Below are 25,548 nucleotides of genomic sequence, written 5' to 3' on the forward strand. Positions count from 1 at the left end.
AAGACAGTTGAGAACAATCAGATCAGCCCTAAGCCCGAAAAACTTCGACAGTGGCCCCAGCAGTCCTCCTCCCCTTCTTGGACTACTGTAACTCCCTCTACTGCCGCATTGCAGAGAAAAAGAATTACACTGGCTACCAGTCAAAGGCAGGGTTCAGTTCTAAATTGCATGTATGGTCCATAAAGCCATATACAGAGAAAACTCAGCTGGTCTTACAGTCTTTCAACGACTCGAGGACAATTCAATGCTGGAAGCTGCCACCCTTCCCCACACCAGGTCTGGAGAAAAGCTCTCTTCAAGGCCACCTTTGAATTCCAAGGACCCAAAGCCTGGAACGAACTTCCAAGCAGCCTACAACTACTTTCCACATCCTTTCAAATCAGGAAGGCACTGAAAACGCATCTATTCACTTCACTGCACTGACCTGCTATAACGTATTCATGTGTAAGAAGTCTATACCTCTGTATCATTTCTAATATTATGTAAGCTGCAATGATTCCTAGTTGACATTTTTGGGATACAAGAATCGGTATGGTATGGCCTAGTCTGTGCCTGCCATCTTCGTTGCCCTTAACATAAAATGCCATGTTAGGTATTTAGCGTGGAATTCAATGCATGGAGTGAGCTTTAACGGAGACTTCAGTAGATGGAACCTAAGCATTAGGTACCACAGTATCAGGCAGAGCTTTGGGTTCTGGCCCAGAAATATCTAGGGAAAAGGACAGTTTAAATTAAATCAGTAATTTAAAGAGTGGGTACAGTTGGGCAGACTGGATGGACCATTTAGGTCTTTAATTGCTGTCATTTACTATGTTAACGATATTTACTAAGGCCCAGATTCTGTAACTGGCGCTGTGTCAATCAGGTACAGAATCACACCTTCAACAAAGGTGGGTGCCAGAAACCTAGGCCAGGGTTTTCCAGGCCTACATTACCAGCGTCTACCTTTGGAATGAATCACGCCTCCGTAGATGCTTTAGGTCATCTAATGCCACTTCTGGCATTAGCCACATCCACAGTGGCATTAGGGCTGCCTGAAGCGCCTATGGAGGCACAATTATGGTGCTGAGTTTTTAGGCATCAGTACGCACCTGGAAACTCAGTTAAAAACGTTTAAACAGCATTTGTTACTCAGCTTGGGCACCTACCAGCGCTAGTTAGAGAATCGGGGCCTAAGTGCACAAAAATCAACCGCCAACTGCTAATGCACTTTATTAAATAGGCTCCTTCAATCTGTAATACAAGCCCTAGTTGCAGTACATCTAGGGCAGGGGTGGGCAACTCAGTCTCAAGGGCCGGAATCCAGTCGGGCTTTCAGGATTTCCCCAATGAATATGCATGATATCTATTTGCATGTACTGCTCTCAATGCATATTCATTGGGGAAATCCTGAAAGCCCGACTGGATTCCGGCCCTCGAGGACCAGAGTTGCCCACCCCTGATCTAAGGTTACCATATGGCTCCAGAAAGAGAAGGATGGATTGAGACATCAGCAATGGAAGTAAAACCCGGATATCTCGATCCGTCCTCCTTGCTCTGGAGCCCTATGGCCTCCTTATTGTGTGCCCAGCATTGTAAACATAAGTTAAGAGCTGGCCATTTGCCTTTCAGGTGATCCAAAGAGTGAGGGAGGAGCCTGAGCTCAGTTCCCACTGCTGCTCCCTGTGAGTCTGACTAAGTCACTTAACCCTCCATCCTAGAGTTTGAAGTTAAGAATCGCAGTGGTCAATAAATGAAGTGTCCTGGGCGCAAGTAGAACCTAGGGACTGCAGGCTGCATTTATACATTTTTGTAATTTGTATAGGTAACTAATGAATTTTTAATTTTATTAATTTGGCTGTTATAGGATATTATGTATTAGAAATGTTATTTCTTTTCTGTTTAAATGGAGTTCTTTTCATAATTTGGATTGATCCTTTTTGGCTGCTATCGTGGATTGTTTGAAGATTTTTGCACAGGAATTTTTAACATTTTCTCTTATGGGACATGGATTATCCCTTTGAGGGTTTTAATTAATTGATCACGTGGGTTATCCTGGCAGCGGTTCATCTTTAAATGGACAGCATTCTGCCTTACCGCCTGAAAACACTCTTACAGCACAGAGATGAGCTAAGTTTTGATCTGCAATTAATGAATATCGAGTGTGACAATCTAGCAATAATATTGGCAAGCAGGTAGGGCGTGCTATGATGCTTGAATAACATCCATATAATGCACTGGTTCTGACTGAGCAAATTTTAATTGCATTGTGGCAATGTCCTCTTATCAAGTCATTCTGGTCTGCCATCCTATTATATTTAGGTTCATTATGGGATTGTCAATCGAGTCTCCAAGCGGGGTGTTATTTGGTAAAGCTGCTGCTTGTGGGGTATATGGACAAGGTAGATGCATTTGATTTCAAAAGGCATGCATGATTGCTCACAAATGTATTTTGCAATATTGGTTACAGAAAGATCCTCCTAGTTTTTGGCATTGGAGGAACCAACTCCATCGTTTAATTTTATTTGAAGTTAAGGATGTTTGTAAGTTTCTTAGACGTACATGTTTCTTTTTGAAAATTTGGGACCCATATATTCAAAATCTTTCCTCTAGAACGTGAAGTATGATTATTAATATTTTACATTGAAGCTTTGGAAACATTTATAGCATTGCAATACCTGGTAATACGTGTCATCTTCCATTCGGGGGGGGGGGAATAGGGGGTGCAGGGGTTGGATGGAGTAGGTTAATTAGAAATGTATATTGAAGGAATGATATAAATATTATAATTTGATCAATTACTTCAATACAATGTTAATAGGAGGGGGAATGGGGGGAAGGGAGTGGGGGATTGATATGGGTCATTTGGAAATATATTTTGGAAGAATGATAGAAATATATATGAAAATATCATAATTGTGAATCTATTTGAAATGAAAATCTATTTGCATTATATTATATTTAATTATTTCATTCAATAAAATATTATAAATTAAAGTGTAAAAAAAATTTATGTTCTATGTTATTTTGTTTTGTTATGTTTTTGTTTTAAGTTTGCATGAATTACTGCTAGGTTTTGGGAATTCGGTATTTAATTTATAACAATTTTATTGAAGGAATCAAGTAAAAATACAATAATATAATACAAAGAGATATTCATTACAATTAGATTCACAATAATAATATTTCCATACATATTTATATCATTCCTCCAAATTAAATTTCCATAAGAACTAATCCATTCCTTTCTACACCCCCCTTGATTCCATCCCCTTCCCCCCTACCCGAATTTGATATTTAATTTGAGTAGTCTCCTAAATAGTTTTTTCATTGTATATAAAGATTTACATAAACATAAACATTATTCAAAAGGGAATGAAGAAGAAAGCCGACATGGCCCTGATAGGCCCATGATCCAATCACACACCGTTCTAGCTAGCCCACCTCAAAAAGGATATAGTGGAACTAGAAAAGGTTTTGGGAAGGGCAACAAAAAGAGTGAAGGGGTTAGAACAGGGGTGGGCAACTCCGGTTCTCGAGGGCCGGAATCCAGTTGGGTTTTCAGGATTTCCCCAATGCATATGCATTGAAAGCAGTGCATGCAAATAGATCTCATGCATATTCATGCTAAAATGTTCTCAAAGATCAAGTCTGATTGAATAAAAGTGGAGGGAAATCCAGTAGACAACAGTGTGCAGAAGATAATTGAGAACGGATACAGATAAGAAGATTAGGCCCTGAATATGGTGGTTTATTGAAAGGATGAACTTTTCATGAATTTTAATTTTTTCTAGGTGTTGGATAGACTGGGGGAGCGTCACCGTTTGGGAGAATAATTGTGTGTATGTTTAGTATGAAATAATGTTATAATATGTTTGTAAGGTTTTGATGGTGCTATATTATTATATTAAATGATGAATTATGTGTGAAACATAGCTCTTATTTGGGTATTTTGTTTATGCATATTCATTGGGGGAATCCTGAAAACCCGACTGGATTCCGGCCCTCGAGGACTGGAGTTGCCCACCCCTGGGTTAAAACACCTCCCCTATGAAGAAAGGCTTGAAAGAGAGATGACAGACGGATACGATAGAAGTTTATGAAACCTTGAAAACAACACACAAACTGGAGGATTCTCCAAGAAAGTAGGAACCAGCTGAAGAAGTATCTGTTTTGCCCGGAACGTAGCCAAGGCAACCGGCATCGCAGGGCTCCAAAGAGGGTTGGAGGGAAAGTCCAGAAGTCGATTTGGGAAAGGTATCGCTATGCCTGGGGACAAGGTTATGAGAAACATCATCTACTTTTTGGGACCCATCCAGGCCACGTCAGAGCTGGATGCCTAGTCCGACCTAGTGGATTCTGAAAAAACTGTACACTTTGTGATTGTGTTGTTTAATATAAATTCCCAGTTACAAGTAAATAAAAGAACTGTCAGCAGATGGTATTAAAAGCTACATTCTGAATTTAATATTCAGGGGCTTATTTTTGGAATCTAATCCATGAATATTTTGTGATTCATATGTTCTCTTTTTAAAGTTACCTCTAAGGAGTCAAACTGATAAGTGAAAGAGCGAGGGTGGCGTGTTGAATCAGACTCCTCCTGCTAAAGGGGGATATATCTGGCATTGCTGAGGCTTCCTCCTAGTTTGGAAGACCTGGTGCATCTCCAACATCCAAGGCAAATAAAATTAGCCTTGTGGTTAGTGCAGTGGCCTGCACTCTCAGTGGGAGAGGAGGAGATAGTGGATGCTGTGGATGGGCCATTTGGCCTTTATCTGCTGTCATGTTTCTATGATTCCCATTGCTGCTCCTTGTGACTTTGGGCAAGTCACTTAACCCTCCACTGCTTCAGGTACAAAATACTCTTTGATTTCATTATATCAAATCCCATCAAGCACTTCACAAGGATTTTTCTGAATGATCGCACTGTTGGGTCCTAGAACCAGTGGTTCATCTAACAGTGGGTACCTTACCTGCAATTTGGACCATTGTATCCTCCCAACGCATCGAGAAGCATTCCTCCAGGCATGCTTTGCCCCATAAATGAGCTCTGTATCTTTCAGCTGGTATGTGCTTGTTGCTTCAATCTCCTTGGTCACCTCTTCAAGTCTCTCTTTGTGAGCTTTGGAGTCAAATCTGCTCATGCAAGAAAAACAAGGGAGAGAACCAAATCAGTTACCACTCAACTTTAGGCCCTGGTGCTGCTACAACTCGACAGTGCCCCAAACCCACTAAAGGAGCCTAGTGTAGATGCAACCCAGTGCATCCTCGCACTGCCACCGACCAAAACAGAGAGACCTATTAAGACCACCAATGGTGTGTCAGGGCCTGTTATAACCTGCTGCACAAATGTAGCTTCCTCAGAAACTAATTCCACTGCTCCTCTTTCATCAGTCACTAAGGCTTCCTTATCGAAGCAAGAGTTTTGTCCCTCCTGATCTATAGGAATAGCACACAACCAAGAATGTGGAGAGTTGATGTCCAAGATGAAGGCTTTATTAAACAAATAAATAATCCACATAAAAACATCTATGGCCTGAACCACTGGAAACATATGCACCCAACATGGTCCGTGTTTCGACACAATTGTCTTCTTCAGGGGTCTCTATTGGTCCTATAAACAGGCTTGGGATTAATTAAAATGAAAATCTCCGCTAGGAGGCAAACTTTTGCTTTGATTTTGTCTCCTAGCGCAGAGATTTTCATTTTAATTAATTCCCAAGCCTGTTTATAGGACCAATAGAGACCCCTGAAGAAGACAATTATGTCGAAACACGGACCATGTTGGGTGCATATGTTTCCACTGGTTCAGGCCCTAGATGTTTTTATGTGGATTATTTACTTGCTTAATAAAGTCTTCATCTTGGACATCAACTCTCCACAAGCCTTTTGTTTCTTGGTCGTGTCTTTGGGGAGGGAATAGGGTCAATTTTCTTGTTGTTTTGCTATAGGAATAGCACACCATGTGTGGAAACAGCAACACAATGTAACCCGGAACAGGCTGGACAGCAGGAAAAAGAATGAGGAATCCATTTATTTTGACATACAGAGTAACCACCACAGTGTGCGTGTGTGCCTATGGAGCAATTAGCTGTTCTATGCACTTCTAAGGCATTGACTCTCTGCCCTCAGAGACTCACCTTTTAATAGATGAATAGTATTGATCAATGAAGTCTTTGGCCAGGGGGAGCAGGTCCTCTTTTGTTCGTATATCTTCTGGTTTGCGAATGTGCTGAGAAGGTGTCATCACCGAACCCATACAGATCTCTTCTGTACATGCTGTTGGCTGAGAAAAGAGAGGACAGTGATTCCCTTAGCAAGCTCAGCCCTTCACTGTCCAATACACCCATTCTTAAAAGCACAGCACTGATGTGCATCCTATGAACAGACTTTCTTATTGGCTACAGAAATCAGAGTTATCTAACAAAGGGATACCATATGGCTCCAGAAAAAGGAGGATGGATTGAGGCATTAGGGTTTTACATTCTTTGAAAGCAATGGAAGTAAAACCCGGATGGTCTGGTATCTAAAGGAGTCCCAGTAGCAACCCAGAACCATGGAAATAAATCCTGAATCTAATAAACCATTCAAATCTTTGAGGACTTTGCGCAAGGTATATTGTATAACTAGGAATTGTAAGATAAGTGAGACTAGTAAAACTAAGAGGCCTGGAGGGGTATTTTTGATCTGATGTTTCAATCTGACTTTAGACGTTTGGCAGATCATGCACAAAAATCCAATACCAAAAATGGCCAGTTTTAAAACTGCAAAATGTCTACCTTCTTTTGTGCTCAATGTAAATATCTTTTGGAAAAAACATGTCCAAAAGAAAACCCCACATAACAAGCCACTGGGATGTAAGAGGGGCCAGCATTCTTCCGTGCTGTGCCATATGCCTGGAACAGGCTGCCAGAGTCAATCATCATGCTCTGTGTCTAGTGGTCTTCAAATCCAAGCTGAAAGCCCACTCCCACTCACTGTCATTCCTTCTGCCAGAAACTCCCCAACCCTGAGATGTCCTGTCTGTCTAAATTAGATTGTAAGCTCTTCTTAGCAGGGACTGTCTATTGAATTTTAAATGTACAGCGCTGCGTACGCCTCTCAGCGCTATAGAAATGATAAATAGTAGTCGTAACGAAAAATACCATGCTGCCAAGACGTGTGCATTAAAGAGCTGGAGGTATCAGTTTTCGAGTGAGAACCTTTCCAATCTTGTACTGAATTCAGACTTTATTGCCATTCAGAATTATTTGTTGAATAATGCTGTCACTTCCAGCGGTGGTTTTACTGGGCTGGAAGCTTTCTTTATGCTTAGAATGCCCTTGGGATTTTTGCTCAAAGGCAGGGGAAAGATTGTGATGCGATGGCAGGCATGATGTGTGAAAAGGTCACTTGAGCTTGCCCTCCCCCAGCGCCACTCCAACGTCTGACTTTCCCATCACCACCGTGACTGGCAGAACCTGTAGCCCCAGCAGATCCTGAGAAGACCCAGCGCCACTGCTCCGTATAACTCCCCCGCCACCCTTACAATTAAACTAAACTCAAATAGAGGACGTCATGACTAATTGCCCCAGGTGCAGAAAAAGCTGGCTCTGGCTCCAGGAGCAAAGGGAGAATAGAAATACCTTGTACTGATGTCCACCAACCTGTGAATGTACAAATATTTCTTTTGTACACATTACTGCATATTCCCTTTAAGTGTTATGAACGGTGTCATGAAATGCATGCAAAAATAGGCAACGAGCTGCATAATTAGGTCTATGAGCTCAAAATGCACAAGCACAAATCTGAAAAACTGTCCAGATCATAGGAAGGAGAAGGTAAATCTTTTGCTGTGATGTTTTCAAATAGATTTACACTGCAGTATACCAAGAGCTCATTTACACTTGGCTATGTTAATAAGGGAAATAAACCCGTTAGTCCTGTACGTCATCCCTAAAATACACATCATCTTTTAAAATTAGGTCCAGTGGGTCATAAAATCAACTCATCCAGGTCTCCAGACTGTAAACTAAACTGAAGCAGAAACCGTAGATCTACTGTATTCAAGACAAAGTTAGACAAGTTCCTGGAGAACAAGAGCGTACGCAGGCAGGGCTAGTCTCAGTTAGGGCGCTGGTCTTTGATGGCATGATGGACCACTGGTCTGAACCAGCAGCGGTAATTCTCATGTTATGTTCTTAACATTTGCTCATCCGTATTTTAAAAAATTATATTTCGATGGTAGAAGATTACAGATAATACAAAATACAGCAATAAAAATTATTAAGAATTCAAAAAAATATGAATACAAACTGCACACTGGTTACCTATTACACAACTTAAGAGCTTTCTTTTTAAAGACGCTTTCAATACTTAATTGAAATGCTAATTGCTCTTTATTACTTCCATTCATTCCAGTCACTTGAAGATTTCTTTTATAAATTTATTTCGTTTTTCCCCATCCTTTTGTAATTTACCCTCAATGTTCTCTCCTTTCCTATTATAAATTGTATTTCTTTCCCCTCTATCCTAGTGTTTCCTGTAGTAATTTGTCTAGTATTTTAATGATTTTTATGTTTTTATTTATATTATTGTTATGGTTTTATCCTGTATTTTTCTGTATATGTAAATCGCTTAGTAATTATGATAGGCGATCAATCAAATATTGAATAAACTTGAAACTTGAAACTTGATAGAATAAATTCAACAATTCCACGTGCCGATATTCTTGGATCGACTCTTAATACCTTACTCTCCATTTAGGACACTCAGATCAACACAACAAAACTTACTAACTCTTCCTTCTTTGAAAATAATTGGGACCAGAAGAGCAACCATCTTTTCAGTATTAGCTCCCCAGAGGTGGAATAATTTGCCAATTTACTTACGTGGCGAACCATCCTTAGACAAATTCAAGCGTGCCTTAAAAGGCTTTCTTTATAAAGATGCATTCAATATATAGATAGAGTAATCAGTTAAATATAATATCTTGACCCTAATGAATTAAACGAATAGGTCATCAAATTAGAAAATTTAAGCGCTCCTTAAAACCTTTTCTTATAAAGAGGCTATTAACACATAGACTGTTCAATTAATCTAAATCAATATCCTCAGATCCTAATTGAATTTACTATACAAATTATTAAAGTATCTTCATTCTATTCATTTTACACCTTTTCTTAAGCGATCCCATCCTCTGTGTTCTTACCTTAAATGTTCCCTTTTTTTTCCCTATAAATTGTAGTCCCTCCCATTATCCATTTGTACCAGTTTGTATTAGTTTGTAATAGAACAAAAATGATCTGTATGTAATGTCTTATCTTATCTTATTTTGTCCACCCTGTTTTCTTTTTATGTAACGGAAACATGTTATACGCATTGAAATATATGACATTGCGTAAAAATCAAATTCTATTAAACTTGAAACTATAAAGCCAGAGAAAAGCACACAACTGGTGCTGTCTTCCCATCCCTCCGCCTTTGTGGATTAAGTTAACGGATGGTAATAGATTCCATGAACCAGTCCTGGTGATAGAGCGATGGGATTATACGAGGAAGTTTAGGTAATCAACTGCCTCATGAAGTTCAGTCATGCGCTTCCGCAAAATGCTCCATGGAGAGCAACTTATGAAAACCTCATCATAAACTATCCTGGCACGTTTGTGACTAGGGAGCATCGAGGCATTGCTAGCACTGAATGAATCTTCTGAAAAACGGGAAGGAAAACGACGGAGAAAAGCCACACTAGCCCTGACCTCTGTTTTGGGTCCCAGGCTACACCATCTCTGATCCGGATAGGGTAGACCTCTATCGATTCTTCCCCCCTCCCCCCATTTTTGCAGATGTGGGAGTTAAGAGCACCCCAATACGTATTTAGTATTCTTTTCGTTTTCTATCCCAGTCTCCCCAAAGAGCTCAGAATGGGTTACAGGTTAAGGAAAGCAATAAAAACCTCCCTCTTCCCCTAACTCCCCCGCCCACGACCAATAGATTACAAAGAAATGTATATTGATACAAGATCTTCGGTATGTGTCGCGTTAGGATAAAATCCTGCCCCATAACTATGGCAAATTGTAACCCCTAAACTGTATATTATATATGAGAACATAGGAATTACAGCTGCTGGGTCAAACTAGTGGTCCATCGTGCCCAGAAGTCCGCTCACGCGGCGGCCCCCAGCTCAAAGACCAGTGCTCTAAATAAGCCCAGCCTCACCTGCGTACTTTCCAGTTGAGCAGGAACTTGTCCAACTTTGTCTTGAATCCCTGGAGGGTGTTTTCCCCTACGACAGCCTCCGGAAGAGCGTTCCAGTTTTCTACCACTCTCTAGGTGAAGAAGAACTTCCTTAAGTTCATAAGGGGATAGATTCCGTACGAACATAAGGAAGTTCTTCTTCACCCAGAGAGTGGTAGAAAACTGGAATGCTCTTCCGGAGGCTGTCGTAGGGGAAAACACCCTCCAGAGATTCAAGACAAAGTTGGACAAGTTCCTGCTGAACCAGAATCTACGCAGGTAAGGCTAGTCTCAGGGCACCGGTCTTTGACCTAAGGACCGCCGCATGAGCGGACTGCTGGGCGCAATTGACCACTGGTCTGACCCAGCAGCGGCAATTCTTATGTTCTTAAATATAATATACAGTTTAGGGGTTACAATTTGCCATAGTTATGGGGCAGGGTTTTATTCTAACGCGACACATCTTGTATCAATATACATTTCTTTGTAATCTATTGGTTGTGGGTGGGGGAGTTAGGGGAAGAAAGAGGTTTTTATTGCTTTCCTAAAGTTGAGGAAACCTTCAAGGGATCTTCAGATCTGCCTGTTGTACTCTAAAATGTCACAATTTCCAGCATTTCTAGAAGTAGGGTAATTGCTATTGAAGGAAGGCGGGAAGGGGGAAAACACAGACCTTGCGGATCTTAACTGCACGTCCTTAAAAATCTTCATTTACTGACAGCTGAGGTTTCAGATTTCAAGTCTGCAGGTCCGCGCATTAGCCCCTCTAACTGTTGCCATTTCTGACCCATAGTAACATAGTAGATGACGGCAGATAAAGACCCGAATGGTCCATCCGGTCTGCCCAACCTGATTCAATTTAAATTTTTTTTTTATTTTTTCTTCTTAGCTATTTCTGGGCGAGAATCCAAAGCTTTACCCGGTACTGTGCTTGGGTTCCAACTGCCAAAATCTCTGTTAAGACTTACTCCAGCCCATCTACACCCTCCCAGCCATTGAAGCCCTCCCCTGCCCATCCTCCTCCAAACGGCCATACACAGACGCAGACCGTACAAGTCTGCCCAGTAACTGGCCTAGTTCAATCTTGAATATTATTTTCTGATTCTAAATCTTCTGTGTTCATCCCACGCTTCTTTGAACTCAGTCACAGTTTTACTCTCCACCACCTCTCTCGGGAGCGCATTCCAGGCATCCACCACCCTCTCCGTAAAGTAGAATTTCCTAACATTGCCCCTGAATCTACCACCCCTCAACCTCAAATTATGTCCTCTGGTTTTACCATTTTCCTTTCTCTGGAAAAGATTTAGTTCTACATTAATACCCTTTAAGTATTTGAACGTCTGAATCATATCTCCCCTGTCTCTCCTTTCCTCTAGGGTATACATATTCAGGGCTTCCAGTCTCTCCTCATACGTCTTCTGGCGCAAGCCTCCTATCATTTTCGTCGCCCTCCTCTGGACCGTCTCAAGTCTTCTTACGTCTTTCGCCAGATACGGTCTCCAAAACTGAACACAATACTCCAAGTGGGGCCTCACCAATGACCTGTACAGGGGCATCAACACCTTCTTCCTTCTACTGACTACGCCTCTCTTTATACAGCCCAGAATCCTTCTGGCAGCAGCCACTGCCTTGTCACACTGTTTTTTCGCCTTTAGATCTTGGGACACTATCACCCCAAGGTCCCTCTCCCCGTCCATGCATATCAGCTTCTCTCCTCCCAGCATATACGGTTCCTTCCTATTATTAATCCCCAAATGCATTACTCTGCATTTCTTTGCATTGAATTTTAGTTGCCAGGCATTAGACCATTCCTCTAACTTTTGCAGATCCTTTTTCATATTTTCCACTCCCTCTTCGGTGTCTACTCTGTTACAAATCTTGGTATCATCTGCAAAAAGGCACACTTTTCCTTCTAACCCTTCAGCAATGTCACTTACATACATATTGAACAGGATTGGCCCCAGCACCGAACCCTGAGGGACTCCACTAGTCACCTTTCCTTCCTTCGAGCGACTTCCATTAACCACCACCCTCTGGCGTCTGTCCGACAGCCAGTTTCTGACCCAGTTCACCACTTTGGGTCCTAACTTCAGCCCTTCAAGTTTGTTCAACAGCCTCCTATGAGGAACTGTATCAAAGGGTTTGCTGAAATCCAAGTAAATTACATCTAGCATATGTCCTCGATCCAGCTCTCTGGTCACCCAATCAAAAAATTCAATCAGGTTCGTTTGGCATGATTTACCTTTTGTAAAGCCATGTTGCCTCGGATCCTGTAACCCATTAGATTCAAGGAAATACACTATCCTTTCTTTCAGCAACACTTCCATTATTTTTCCAACAACTGAAGTGAGGCTCACCGGCCTGTAGTTTCCTGCTTCATCCCTGTGACCACTTTTATGAATAGGGACCACACCCGCTCTCCTCCAATCCCCAGGAATCACTCCCGTCTCCAGAGATTTGTTGAACAAGTCTTTAATAGGACTCGCCAGAACCTCTCTGAGCTCCCTTAGTATCCTGGGATGGATCCCGTCTGGTCCCATCGCTTTGTCCACCTTCAGTTTTTCAAGTTGCTCATAAACACCCTCCTCCGTGAACGGCGCAGAATCTACTCCATTTTCTCGTGTAACTTTGCCAGACAATCTCGGTCCTTCTCCAGGATTTTCTTCTGTGAACACAGAACAGAAGTATTTGTTTAGCACGTTTGCTTTCTCCTCATCACTCTCCACATATTTGTTCCCAGCATCTTTTAGCCTAGCAATTTCATTTTTTATCTTCCTCCTTTCACTAATATATCTGAAAAAATTTTTATCTCCCTTTTTTACATTTTTAGCCATTTGTTCTTCCGCCTGTGCCTTCGCCAAACGTATCTCTCTATTAGCTTCTTTCAGTTTCACCCTGTAGTCCTTTCTGCTCTCCTCTTCTTGGGTTTTTTTATATTTCATGAACGCCAACTCTTTCGCCTTTATTTTCTCAGCCACTAGGTTGGAGAACCATATCGGCTTCCTTTTTCTCTTGTTTTTATTGATTTTCTTCACATAAAGGTCCGTAGCCATTTTTATCGCTCCTTTCAGCTTAGACCACTGTCTTTCCACTTCTCTTATGTCCTCCCATCCTAACAGCTCTTTCTTCAGGTACTTTCCCATTGCATTAAAGTCCATACGTTTGAAATCTAGGACTTTAAGTATCGTGCGGCCGCTCTCCACTTTAGCCGTTATATCAAACCAAACCGTTTGATGATCGCTACTACCCAGGTGAGCACCCACTCGAACTTTAGAGATACTCTCTCCATTTGTGAGGACCAGATCCAATATCGCTTTTTCCCTTGTGGGTTCCGTCACCATTTGTCTGAGCAGAGCCTCTTGAAAGGCATCCACAATCTCCCTACTTCTTTCCGATTCCGCAGACGGAACATTCCAGTCCGCATCCGGCAGGTTGAAATCTCCCAACAGCAGAACCTCCTCTTTCCTTCCAAACTTTTGGATATCCACAATCAGATCCTTATCAATTTGCTGCGATTGAGTCGGAGGTCTGTAGACTACACCCACGTAGATAGAAGTTCCATCTTCTCTTTTCAGAGCAATCCATATCGCTTCTTCCTCTCCCCAGGTCCCTTGCATTTCGGTCGCTTGGATATTGATCTTTACATAGAGAGCTACTCCTCCACCTTTATGACCATCTCTGTCCTTCCTAAAAAGATTATATCCCGGTATGTTTGCATCCCATCCATGTGATTCACTGAACCATGTCTCTGTGATAGCAACAATATCTAGATCTGCCTCCAATATCAGGGCTTGCAGATCATGAACTTTGTTGCTTAGACTGCGAGCATTTGTGGTCATCGCTTTCCAGCTATTTTTCAGCGATAATCTCCTTTTTCATATGGATTTTTGTATCGTTTCACTTTCCGTTGCAATACTAAGAAATGAGTTGCTGATATTGCTTATGTTGCAGCCTTTACTACTATCACATCTTTTCTTTTGCCGGGGGTGGTCTCTATAATTGTCCTTCGTACATACACCACCCCCACCTTCTAGTTTAAATTCCTAGAAAAATGTTGTCTAAATTTCTCTGCAAGGTTTCTTTTTCCTGCTGTAGTAATATGTAGCCCATCAGTGCAATATAGCTTCTTGTCCTTTCATGTATTTCCCCATCTTCCTATGTACCTGAAGCCTTCTTGATGACACCAGGCTCTGAGCCATCTATTAAAGTCCTCTGTGTTTTTCACTCTTTGCTCTCCTTTTCCATATGCAGGCAGTATTTCAGAAAAAGCTAAAGTCTTTACAAAAGGTTTCACGCCCTCACCAAGCTCTCGAAAAGCTTTCTGTGCTGCAAGTGTGGAGTTGTTGGCCAGGTCATTTGTTCCCAGATGGATAACAACATCAGTGTTAAAATCCTTAGTTTCTTCCTTAATTATAGTCAGTATTTGCCTGGAACTCCTGGTAGCTGAGGATCCTGGAAGACATTTCACTATTTTGGACTCCTCGCCCTGTGTTCCAAGGTTAATGCCTCTGATGATGGAATCCCCCAACAGTAATAGTTTTCTGTTTTTGGCTTTTTTATTTGTACTTAGGGTGCTCTTGTTCTCTTGAGTTTCCTTCATTGGTTCCAGTCCCACCTCCCTTCTGTTTTCCTGAGTATCGCAGTGCACTAGTGGAGCGAAGGAATTCTGTAGAGGTAATATTAGTGAAGGTGGATGTTTCTGTGTTATATGTCGCAGTCTTCCTGAGCCTACTGTGACCCATTTATTCCTGGGCAGCTTTCGGATTTTTTTGAAAAAACAAATGCGTTACATCCACATCAAACTGGATTTAGAAAGTTTCATAACACAGAATACTCCCTGATAGGTTTAACATCCAATATTCAATACTATTTAGACCACCACAGATCTGTCGTCTTATTTTCCTTAGATATCTCGGCCGCCTTTGATACAATTGACCACGAACTACTTCTACATCGACTTGAAGAAAAAGGAATAACCGGGAATGTCTTAAATTGGTTCAAATCATATTTCAACAACCGAACTTCATCCGTTAGATTTAACAATGAAGAATCTTCTATTTTTACCTCAACTTTTGGAATCCCTCAAGGATCCATTTTGTCTCCCCTACTATTTAACATTTTTTTATCACCACTCCTAGAAATTTGTCAGGCAATAGGTTTCATCCCTTTTTCATACGCGGATGATATCCAATTGATTCACCCTGTAAATCCCGAAAGCAACACTGACATCTTCTCTATTAATCAAAAATTAGAGTTAATACATAACTGGTTGAACTCAAACAAACTAGCTCTGAATATTAACAAAACAAAATCCATTCTATTTAAATGGAAAAAAGATATTTCACTCATAAAACCTTTTCTTATTAATAATATACCTATCAGCACGGAACCTACGGTTAAAATTCTTGGAGTGCTACTTGATAATAACTTATCCTATCATGAACATATCTCTTCCATTGTTAAACATTGTTTCTACAAACTTCGACAGATAAGATCAATTTCCAAATTTCTCTATCCTTCATCTTTAAAGATTTTAATCCATTCATTCATCATAACTAAAATAGACTACTGTAACGCCCTTTTTTTAAATATCAGCCAAAAAGAAGACTGCAAATCATTCAGAACACAGCCATAAAGTTAATCTACAATGCAAAAAAATTCGATCACGTCACCCCATTATTAATTGACGCGCATTGGTTACCAGTTAACCATAGGATCCTCTACAAGCTGATGTTCCTAATTTTTAAGACCCTCACATTCAGCGAATCACAATTTATTTTAAAATCACTTATCCCATACACACCCCAAAGATCTCTGCGCTCATCTAATCAAAATTTATTAACTGTGCCATCATTAAAAGTCATCGGAACAAGAAGAGCTGAAATGTTTACTGTCGCAGGGCCACAATGGTGGAACTCCCTTCCCCATTACATCAGAATTGAAAGTGATATCCTAACATTTAAAAAGCTTTTAAAATCTTATTTATTTAAGGACGCCTTTGATTTATAATTTAACTAAAGGACGCCTTTAATCAATTTTAATGCATAAATTTTTACGCATAAATTTTTATTCATAAATTTTACCCTACCTTTTGTTCTTTCCTGGTTTTTTGTTTTTTTCTTCTCCCACATTGTAACTTTACCCTCCTTCCCTATCTTTCATGTGAGTCTTAATAGATTTTGTAATTAGGTTAAAGTTTCTATATTATATTATTATGTACATCGCCTAGAATTTCGAATTAGGCGATTCATCAAATGTGAAAAAAAACTTGAAACTTGAAACTTATTCTTTGAGGTAGAGGTGGTAAGACCCCACGGATATGTGCTTATTACTAATAATAAATTTGAGGAAACACTTCAGCTAAGGAAGGTTTGTATTTTACCCCATAGCTGCGGCAGGAAAATGTATTAGTCTTGAACCCAGCTCAGAAGGGCCAAAGACAGCTGTCCTAACCTCTAGGCTACCTTCATAGCTTGTGAAAGGATAAAGTTTTGCCTCTTTTAGTCCTAACAGACCTCCTTGATACTAGCTCTGACAGACCCTAATGCTTCTCCCTCCCTATGCTGAGACTAAAAGTAGCAGGAACCTCACGGCAAAAGTTTTGCCACTTTTAGTAACAATAATATACACTACTGGATCAACAAATGGTCCACCTACAATAACCAAGAGCTGATGCAATCAGGACAAGGGTCATTTGGTACGAGGTACCTGTACCCAATCTCTAACCCCTCCCTGCAGCCATTCACTCATCTGCCAGGCTACGGAAAGAAGAAATGGAAACGGTGCTCTTCCCTTCCCTGCCGCCTACCTGTTCACTCAGCACCGTGGCTGCAAGCCAACTGAAAGGTGCAGGGCCACAGCCTTGTACATGCTGCTGGCAGCTCTTGGCAGTCCTGCCCTCTAGGATGTAATTTTCTGTTTTAGAGAAGCAGAACTGGCCCCATCCAGGGAGTGTCAGGGAGGCAGTGGATGAGTGCAGAGATAGGGGGCAGGGAAGGGAAGGACAAAGTTTCGATTTCTTCTTGCCACTACAGAGATGAGACGGCAGCGGGCTGGCAGGGAATTGAAGGCAGCAGCAAGTGAATGAACGGATGAGTGGAGAAATGAGTGGATGGGGTAGAAGAGAAAGGACATAGATGCTCACATTACCCCTCTCCTCCCTATCCATTTCCGCACACATTTCAAACTCCTTTTATTGACTTACAAGTGCATTCACTCTGCAGCTCCTCAGTATCTCCTCTCTCTCCTTATACTCCTCCCTGGGAACTCCATTCATTGGGTAAGTATCTCTTATCTGTACCCTTCACCTCCAGACTCCGTCCCTTCCATCTTGCTGCACCTGAGTCATACGTCAAGCTCTGTGTCTAGCAGTATTCAAATCTAAGCTAAAAGCCTACTTTTTCCAGGCTGCTTTTAACTCCTTAAGTCCCACTCACTTGTACAAGTACCCATGTCTGTTTTATCATTCCCTCACCCCTATTTGTCCTGTTTATGTTTTAATTAGCACTATAGAAATGATAAGTGGTGGCAGTAGTAGCAGATAGGGGCACAGGAAAGGGAGATGAATAATGGACGTGGAGAGAGAAGAAATGGCAAATGGTTAAGAGACTCTGGCAAGAATTAAAGAGAAAGCAGAGAAAAACACCAATCCGACATTTGGACCAATATGGTTTGAAAAAAAATGGCTAAACAACCAAGGCAGAAAATGTAATTTTACTTTCAATTTCGTAATTAGAACATGTTAGATCTGCCAGAGCACTTCGGAAATCTGGAGCATTCGACTGAAATGTGTTTGACTTAGGAGGTACCTGGCTAGAAGAAACTGGGAAACACTTGAGTTGCAATAGGGCCACCTTGTACCTACCATGGCACTCTTGAAATGCAGGGTATCGTGGAGCACCATGCCCGTTTCCCAGTTCCGCACCTTCATGTAACGCGGGCACTTTGAAGGACTCCCATTCACCAGGTTCTTAGTTGGCGACTGGCTTCTGGAAGCGGGAACCTGGAAAGAGAAAACGTGAAGGAAGAGAAGGGAAGCAAGAGTGAAAAAGAGAAAGAAGGTAAAGGGCGAGTGCAGATCGAAAGACAAAGCACACCAGGCAGCAAAATTCCCTTTTTATTGCTTTGAAACCTTGGAGCTGGCTGGTGCTGCTCACACACTGCCTGCTGCAGGTTTCTCGGGTCATGGTGGGCGTTTGAGCATTTCCAGCACTATGTCCTGACCTTTCATAGAAGTATGAAATGGAGGAGTGAAAGAGGAACGAGGGTGCATTGCTGATGATCAACCCTTTGCAGGTTCACATTAATCAGGGCTTTTCAGTCACTGAATATGCACGCACGGAGGAGAGTGTGGCATGTGGTTAGGGCTGGTGGGTTCAAAGCCCGCGCTGCTCCTTTTGACCTTGGGCAAGTCACTTAATCTTCCACAGCCCCAGGTACATTAGATAGATTTTGAGCCCACCAGGATAGATGGGGAAATGCTGGAAGTACCTATATGTGAACCGCTTTGAGTGTGGTTAAAAAACTGCAAAAGGCGGTCTACAAGTCCAGATCCAAATCCCACTCTCTCAAGCATATTCATTACAGTAGGGTTACCAGATGTCTGAATTTACTCGAATTTAGAGGACATGTCTGGGCATCTGGACGGCTTTTCAAACTTCAGCACTGTGTCCAGGTTTTGAAAAGCGTCAGGAGGGGGCATCCATGCATGCGCGAATGTAACACATTGGCATCATGTGTGCACATGATGTCATCGTGTCACATGCACGGATGCCCAACCGACCAATGAGAACAGGCTGAGGGTGCGGGACTGGGGGCATGGTGTGGGTGAACTGGGAGTGGGTCTATGGGTCCAGATTTTTCACATATAAAATCTGGTAACTCTAATTACAGCTATCCTGAAAACCTGTGGGCTGAGTTGAGAACCCCCGACATAAATCATCATCAGAATTCATTTTTCTCAAAAGGGATTTCTAACTATTTGTCTTTTGGACTGTGGTTAAGCCACAGACTCATTCTGAAAACCCTTGGTTCACTCTCTACAAGAAGCTTTTTATACATGACCTACAACAGCTCTTGCAGTCCCACTGGTAGAATTCCTGCTCTGCTAGGGTACCTCAATCCATACCTCAAACCTCAGACTTGATCTGCTGCAGCGCCCCCTGTTGTTCCATTACAGTCCCCACATACAGCACACAACAGTCAGTGGCTGCATGAGTGGTGTAAAAAGGCAAATTGAGATGCTGTGTAATTGCTGAATTATTCATCAGCCTCTGCCAGGAATTACTGAACTCTGCATTAATACTTGCTTGCTGGCAGGCACACCTGCGTGCACACGGCATTGACTTCTATGAAACGCAGCGTCATTTGCTGCCGTACACCGTCCAAAGCAGAGTCCAAAGCAGGGCTTTGAGAACTCAAACTACGGTAACTCACTGTTATTCAACTTTCTCCCGTCGACAAGGTCCATGACTAAAATGCAATGGGATGAACTGTAGCACTGCCTGCAGAGCTGTAAAATCCACTTGTATGTTTTATCAGCAGACTTTGCATCAACTAAGAGGAACATTTATCACATGGGCTACTGGTCAGATGGATTATTTCACCACTAAGTTGAGCTATTATAGCACAGGTCCCATTTCATGCAATGAGTCCTAGTTACTAATCACTGGGCCTAACAGTAAAGGCTCAGAATAGACAGACACACGAGACATTGATCCGGTCTAAAAGGGAAGCCTTTTTTGTACAAGTCCCAACAAGAATCTGAGTTTCGACAATATAACAATTTTCTTCATCAGGGGACAAGTATACCAAATATGCTGAAACCGGGATGCCATTCGGGTAAAACCAAACTACATTGTTAGACCGGCAGCGTTGCAGCTTGTTTTTACCCAAATTGTGTTCTCGTATCAGCATATTTGTTATGATTTCTGGTCTTCCCTTATTATTATCTAGTCACTTGACTCCTTATTCACCTAGGAGGAATCTTTGTTCCTCTCACCAGCATCTATTGTCTATTCCATCCTTCTGGCAGATGTTTCTGGACGTGCAAAGAGATTCCAGTTTTTTTGTAATGGCACCTACCCTCTGGAACTCTCTTCTGCTCTATTTGCGTTCTGAAAAATCCTTTATGATATTTAAGTGTCAAATGAAAGCATATTACTTCAAGATGGCGTTTGATCCCATTGATCGCACATCGCTCAACATATTGGTTCACTCCCTTATCATATCCAAATTGGACTACTGTAATTCTCTATTTAATGGTATTGCACAAAAAGAAATCCGACGTCGACAAATAATTCAAAATAGTGCCACCAAGATAATCACCAATTCCCGGAAATTCGACCATGTCACCCCTCTTGCAAAAAGCACACTGGCTGCCAGTCTCTTACAGAATCACCTATAAAATAGCGCTCAACATTTAAAGCCTAAATGACGAACACTTCCTGCTTTATTGACCAACTCCTCATTCCACATACTCCATCCCGTACGTTACACTCCACGTCTCTTATCATTAAAAGTAATTAATACACGTCGTAACACTGTTACAGCCCCCACCATATGGAACTCACTTCCCACCTTCTTCAGAGTGGAAAAAAAAAACACAGATAAAGTCAAGGGATCTCTAAAGTGCTTTCTTTTGAAAGACGCCTTCAATTCCTAAATTTGACCTCTTGCTCACAACATTGACTCATTAATCCTCCCTCTCCATTCGTGTTATCCTTATTTGTTTACTTTCCTTTTTAAATTGTACATTTCTCCCTCCGAATCCGCAATTTCAGTATCCGCAGATTCGGTTATTCGCAAATAAAATTTTTTTTTTTTTTTTAAAGCTAATTCCAGACCTTCCCCACCTTTCTCCCAGCATCCCAGACCATCCCTGGTAGTCTAGCGGGCTTTCGGGGCTCCTGCCCCATGCAGATCACTCATAGAAAATGGCTGCGGGGAGTTCCCGTTGTAGTCTCGAGAAACTACGGGAATTCAAGGCAGCCGGGAGGGAAGTGGGAAGGTATGGAATGAGGCGGGGTTGGGTCAGAGCAGGCCAAAAACTTATTCGTGATTTTTCACACTTCGTGGTCCGGCTGTGCACCCAACCCCCGTGAATACCAAGGGAGAAGTGTAGTTCTCCCTTTTTTCCTCATGTTCCAGAACGCGATTCGTCTTTCACGTCCTCTCTTATGTGTTTAAAAATTACTTGTTTCCCCCATTTTAATATAAATCGCTTAGAATTTTATATAACACAATCAAACAAATTTTTAATAAACTTGAAACTTGATCCCAATTCCTAATATTCTTCTTCTATTTGACGGTCGTCTCACTTGGCTACCGATACTCCTTTTTAATTTACCTTCCTTCTTGTTGTGATGCCGTTTGGTTTTCCACTTTTAACATTGGAAACTTCCCTGCCCTCGACTGCTTATCTGTGTCGTGTTTTTGTTAACCAGTCTTTGTTTTTTCTCTGTTTGTTTTCATTGGTTTTAAATTACTCCCTGTCGTTTTTACATTTTTTTAACCGCTTTGTTCTGACTTTTTTTTTGTCAGTAATGGCGGTAGATCAAATAAAGTAACTCGGACCCATGTTGGGACTTGTACAATAAAGGCTTCCCTTTGGACCGGATCGATTTCTCGTTTGACCCTTTTTTGGTGCGTCTACTTAACAGTAAGAGGTCATGGACTTGATATACCGTCTTTCTGTCATACAAACAAAGAGGTACTTCTATTTTTGTACTTGGGGCAAGAGAGGTTAAGTGACTTGCCCAGGGTCACAAGGCGCTGTAGTGGGAATTGAACCCAGGTCCTCAACCCACTGCCCTAACCATTAGGCCACTCCTCCACTCCATGACTTAACACATAATTGCAAATTAGAGCTAATTTGTAGCAATTAACCTCAATCACAGCAAATGGATTAATGCCACATAGTGTATTAAACAAGTTACAGTGTAACTGACAATATTCTTTAACATTTGCGCACAATTTTGTGCGCTAAACGTGAAAATGAGTGCACCAGAATTGGGGGGGGGGGGGGGAATTACGTGGCCCTTAATAAAGAAAAGAGAGTTTTGTATCAAGTGGATCCGAGCCATGAAGAGCAACCATTAGAGCTGAGGATTTACTTGCCCTCCTGGACCCAACTCATTGCGTTGCCTTCAAATTACAATAGCCATATTTCAGAATGCAAAGACTTAAATCATACATCCGGCATCTCTCATTGCTCTCATTACCAGCAGTGACAAAGTGCCGTCCTGAGCATTTCTATTGCACGTCACAGAAGGAGCAGAAAGCCATTTGGGGAGGCCTCGGTGGTGTTTCATGGAATCTAGAATGAACGCCAAGGTGTTTCTGCCTGGGTTCTTGAAATGTGCTGCCCTCATGATCATTTCTAAGGGCTAGCGTTTCTAGCGTGGGCTACCCGAAAAACTACCGCCTGCTCAAGAGGAGGTGGTAGGGGCTAGCACGCGGGGCATTTAGCGTGCGTTAAGGCCCTAACACACCTTTGTAAAAGGAGCCCTAAGTGTGCCATTTTGTACGAAGTGTCTGCCCAAATGTCAAGCAGGCATGATTATCCAGTATAGAGGAGCTTGAACCTTTTTTCACCCTGCCTGGCCCCCCCCCCCAAAATGCCGACTTACCTGTTCACATTCCAGATAGGGGTTGTTCAAGACCACAGGCATATTATTGTTTTTCCACAGGTCACCGAAGACCCGATCGTTCTCTGTCCCCAGTGGCAAAGGCTTCTGGGATCTACCGTCCAGCTCTCTGGAAAAGAAAGGTCACAGGTTACTGCTACTTTGTGTTGCTCAGCGCCAAGAATGTCATCCTACAATAAAACGGACGCAGCGCATGACCCTATATTGCATAGGTGAAAGATTGCTCGACTTTGCACTGAAACTAAGAGGTCTCAAGATGAATCCTCATTCAGCCTCAAAGGAAAATCAGTTGATGAACTCTTCCTTATCAATGAACGAGCGTCAATATTTCAGGGATAATTTTTAAGGAACTTGTATAAAATGTCTAGACACCAACGGTCACATGCCTAATACAAGCGTGAATGACTAGAATAAAGGCAAATGTATTCCTTGTAAAAGGACTAACATGATGATGACATCTCTGCAGTGGGTTGGAAGGAACACGAGTGCTTTGAAACTTCTGTGTCACGAGAGTTTCAAGTTGATTCAAAATTTGTTGTGCACGCAGTGTCAAGTACTTCAATGCGTATGACAATTTAAAAATAGGAGACAAAAATAAAACAATTTTATACAAATAAATGTACAGTATATACGTACAAATAATTACCGATACAAAAGGAGAGGGGGATGAACTACAATCTTTAAAGAAAATAAAGAAACATTTAGGGAAAAAACATCTGGAGGGTAACAAAGAATGATCATGAAAACATGGATAAGCCTAGAGGAGAAGGGAAAGAAGATTTCGACCTATACGTAAGGCCTGATTAAATTTAGGTATTCGAGCATAAGCATTAATGATAGACGAATGATCCTATCTATGTCTCAAATGCGTCCTTACACAAGAAAACTTTTTAAAGAGCTTTTGAATTTTTCTAGTGAGGATTTATCACGTTAGTAAATTGGTAAACTGTTCCAGGGTGTGGAAGCTGGAAAGGGTTAAGTGCTCCTCCCCTCCCCTTCTATCTTTCTGAGCCCTAAGAAGTCCAATTTCCCCCCTTTGGGACTTGGCTGTCGTGCAGTGCTTTGAATTAACTCACCACTTGAGATCCTTGGTGACCAATTTTGGGGGGGAAGAATTAAATGACGTGCCGATGTCATTAGCAGCGACCACACAGCCAGAAGCTTTTACCCATAAGTAAGAGGATTTTTCTGTGAACTGTTCAGCTAATGAATAGGACACCAGCCTCAGACAGGAGGTGAGAAGCAGGATTGTTTTTGTCTTCCAGTCTGCACTTTTCTTTCTTTTAATGTGACACAGTCAGTCTCTCCTCGTAGCCTCCAGTTTTCGTTTCATTTATGAATGTGTGGGAGCATGTACTGTTTCTCCTAGGCAGGGTTACCAGTTCAAAATAGCCAGCCATGAACAAAGACATTTTCCTGCTGAAGAACAGAAAATGTCAAAACAAAAAAGGATCTCTTCTGCTTTTATGCCACTACCTGCATGGGGATGTACTTCTGAAGTCTCTACTGAGAACAAGTGATAATACCACTCTGATTCAGTGCTTCCTAACCAGTTTTCTGTCAGATATTATCAGTGTGCCACACAAAAAAAAAGTTTCAAAGTTACCCAGTTCTAGGAGAAAAATTCTAGGCCCATCCTGGATGGCTTTTGGGTTGTTCAAATTAAAAGAAGAGTTGCCCTATTGAGAGAGACCGAAGGTCCATCAAGTAGAGAATGACACGGTGACAAAATTCATCACCGTTCCCGTCCCCGCGGATAACTGCGGGAAATAATCCCATGTCATTTTCTAGTGTCTGTTTCAACCTCGGTCCTTCTACACCAGCATTCTTCAAAGCAAAGCTTGCGGGTCAGTGGTCGTGCCCAATTATACTCTGATTCTTCCCTCTCTCCTTAAAGAATGACATGAAGATGGTTTACCGCGGTTATCCGCGGGGACGGGAACGGTGATGAATTTTGTCACCGTGTCATTCTCTACCATCAAGCCCTGTATCCTGTTTCCAACAGTGGCCAACCCATGTCCCAAGTAGGAAAACAGATTTTATGCTGCTTATCCTAGGAATAAGCAGTGGATTTCCCCCAATCATCTCAATAATGGCCTATGGACTTCTCTTTTAGGAAACTAGCCAAACCTTTTTTAAAACCCCGCTAAGCTAACTGATTTCACTACATACATGAATTCCAGTTTAATTGCATGTTGTGTGAAGAAATATTTTCTGATTTGTATTAAATCTACTAGTCTTCATCGCATGTCCCCTAGTCCTAGTATTTTTGGAAAGAGTGATTCCCAGCTATCCACTCATTGTTTTATAGACCTCTATCATATCACCCCTGAGCCATCTCTTCTCCAAGCTGAAGAGCCCTAGTCACTTTGGCCTTTCCTCATAGGAAAGTCATCCCATACATTTTATCATTTTTGTCATCCTTTTGTGTATTTTTTTTGAGATATGGTGACCAGAACTGAAAACAGTATTCGAGGTACGGCTGTACCATAGAGCAATATAAAGACATTATAAACATTTTCATCTTTGTTTTCCATTCTTTTCCTGATCATTCCTAACATTCTATTTGCTTTCTTAGCTGCTGTCGCACATTGAGCTGAGGGTTTCAACGTATTCTCAATGAGGTCACCTAGATATTTCCTGGGCAGTGACTCCTAACACGGAATCCTGTATCACATAGCTATAGTTCGGATTTCTCTTTCCCACA

At 41.7% G+C, this 25,548-nt stretch overlaps 1 protein-coding gene across 5 annotated transcripts in view; it reads right to left on the bottom strand.

The window, feature by feature from the left end:
* Positions 1-25,548, bottom strand: part of NOS1 (nitric oxide synthase 1) — a 412,853-nt gene that overhangs the window by 150,587 nt on the left and 236,718 nt on the right. For all 5 annotated transcript variants that reach the window (XM_033956098.1, XM_033956097.1, XM_033956099.1 and 2 more), the window contains 4 exons: positions 22,824-22,950; positions 18,059-18,196; positions 6,120-6,265; positions 4,953-5,115 (listed from right to left, as the gene is read on the bottom strand). In XM_033956098.1, the coding sequence (XP_033811989.1) occupies positions 4,953-5,115; positions 6,120-6,265; positions 18,059-18,196; positions 22,824-22,950 (574 nt within the window). The remainder of the gene's footprint in view (positions 1-4,952; positions 5,116-6,119; positions 6,266-18,058; positions 18,197-22,823; positions 22,951-25,548) is intronic.

This window comes from Geotrypetes seraphini, chromosome 8 (genome assembly GCF_902459505.1).
Source record: "Geotrypetes seraphini chromosome 8, aGeoSer1.1, whole genome shotgun sequence".
In the NCBI taxonomy this organism is placed as follows: Eukaryota; Metazoa; Chordata; class Amphibia; order Gymnophiona; family Dermophiidae; genus Geotrypetes; species Geotrypetes seraphini.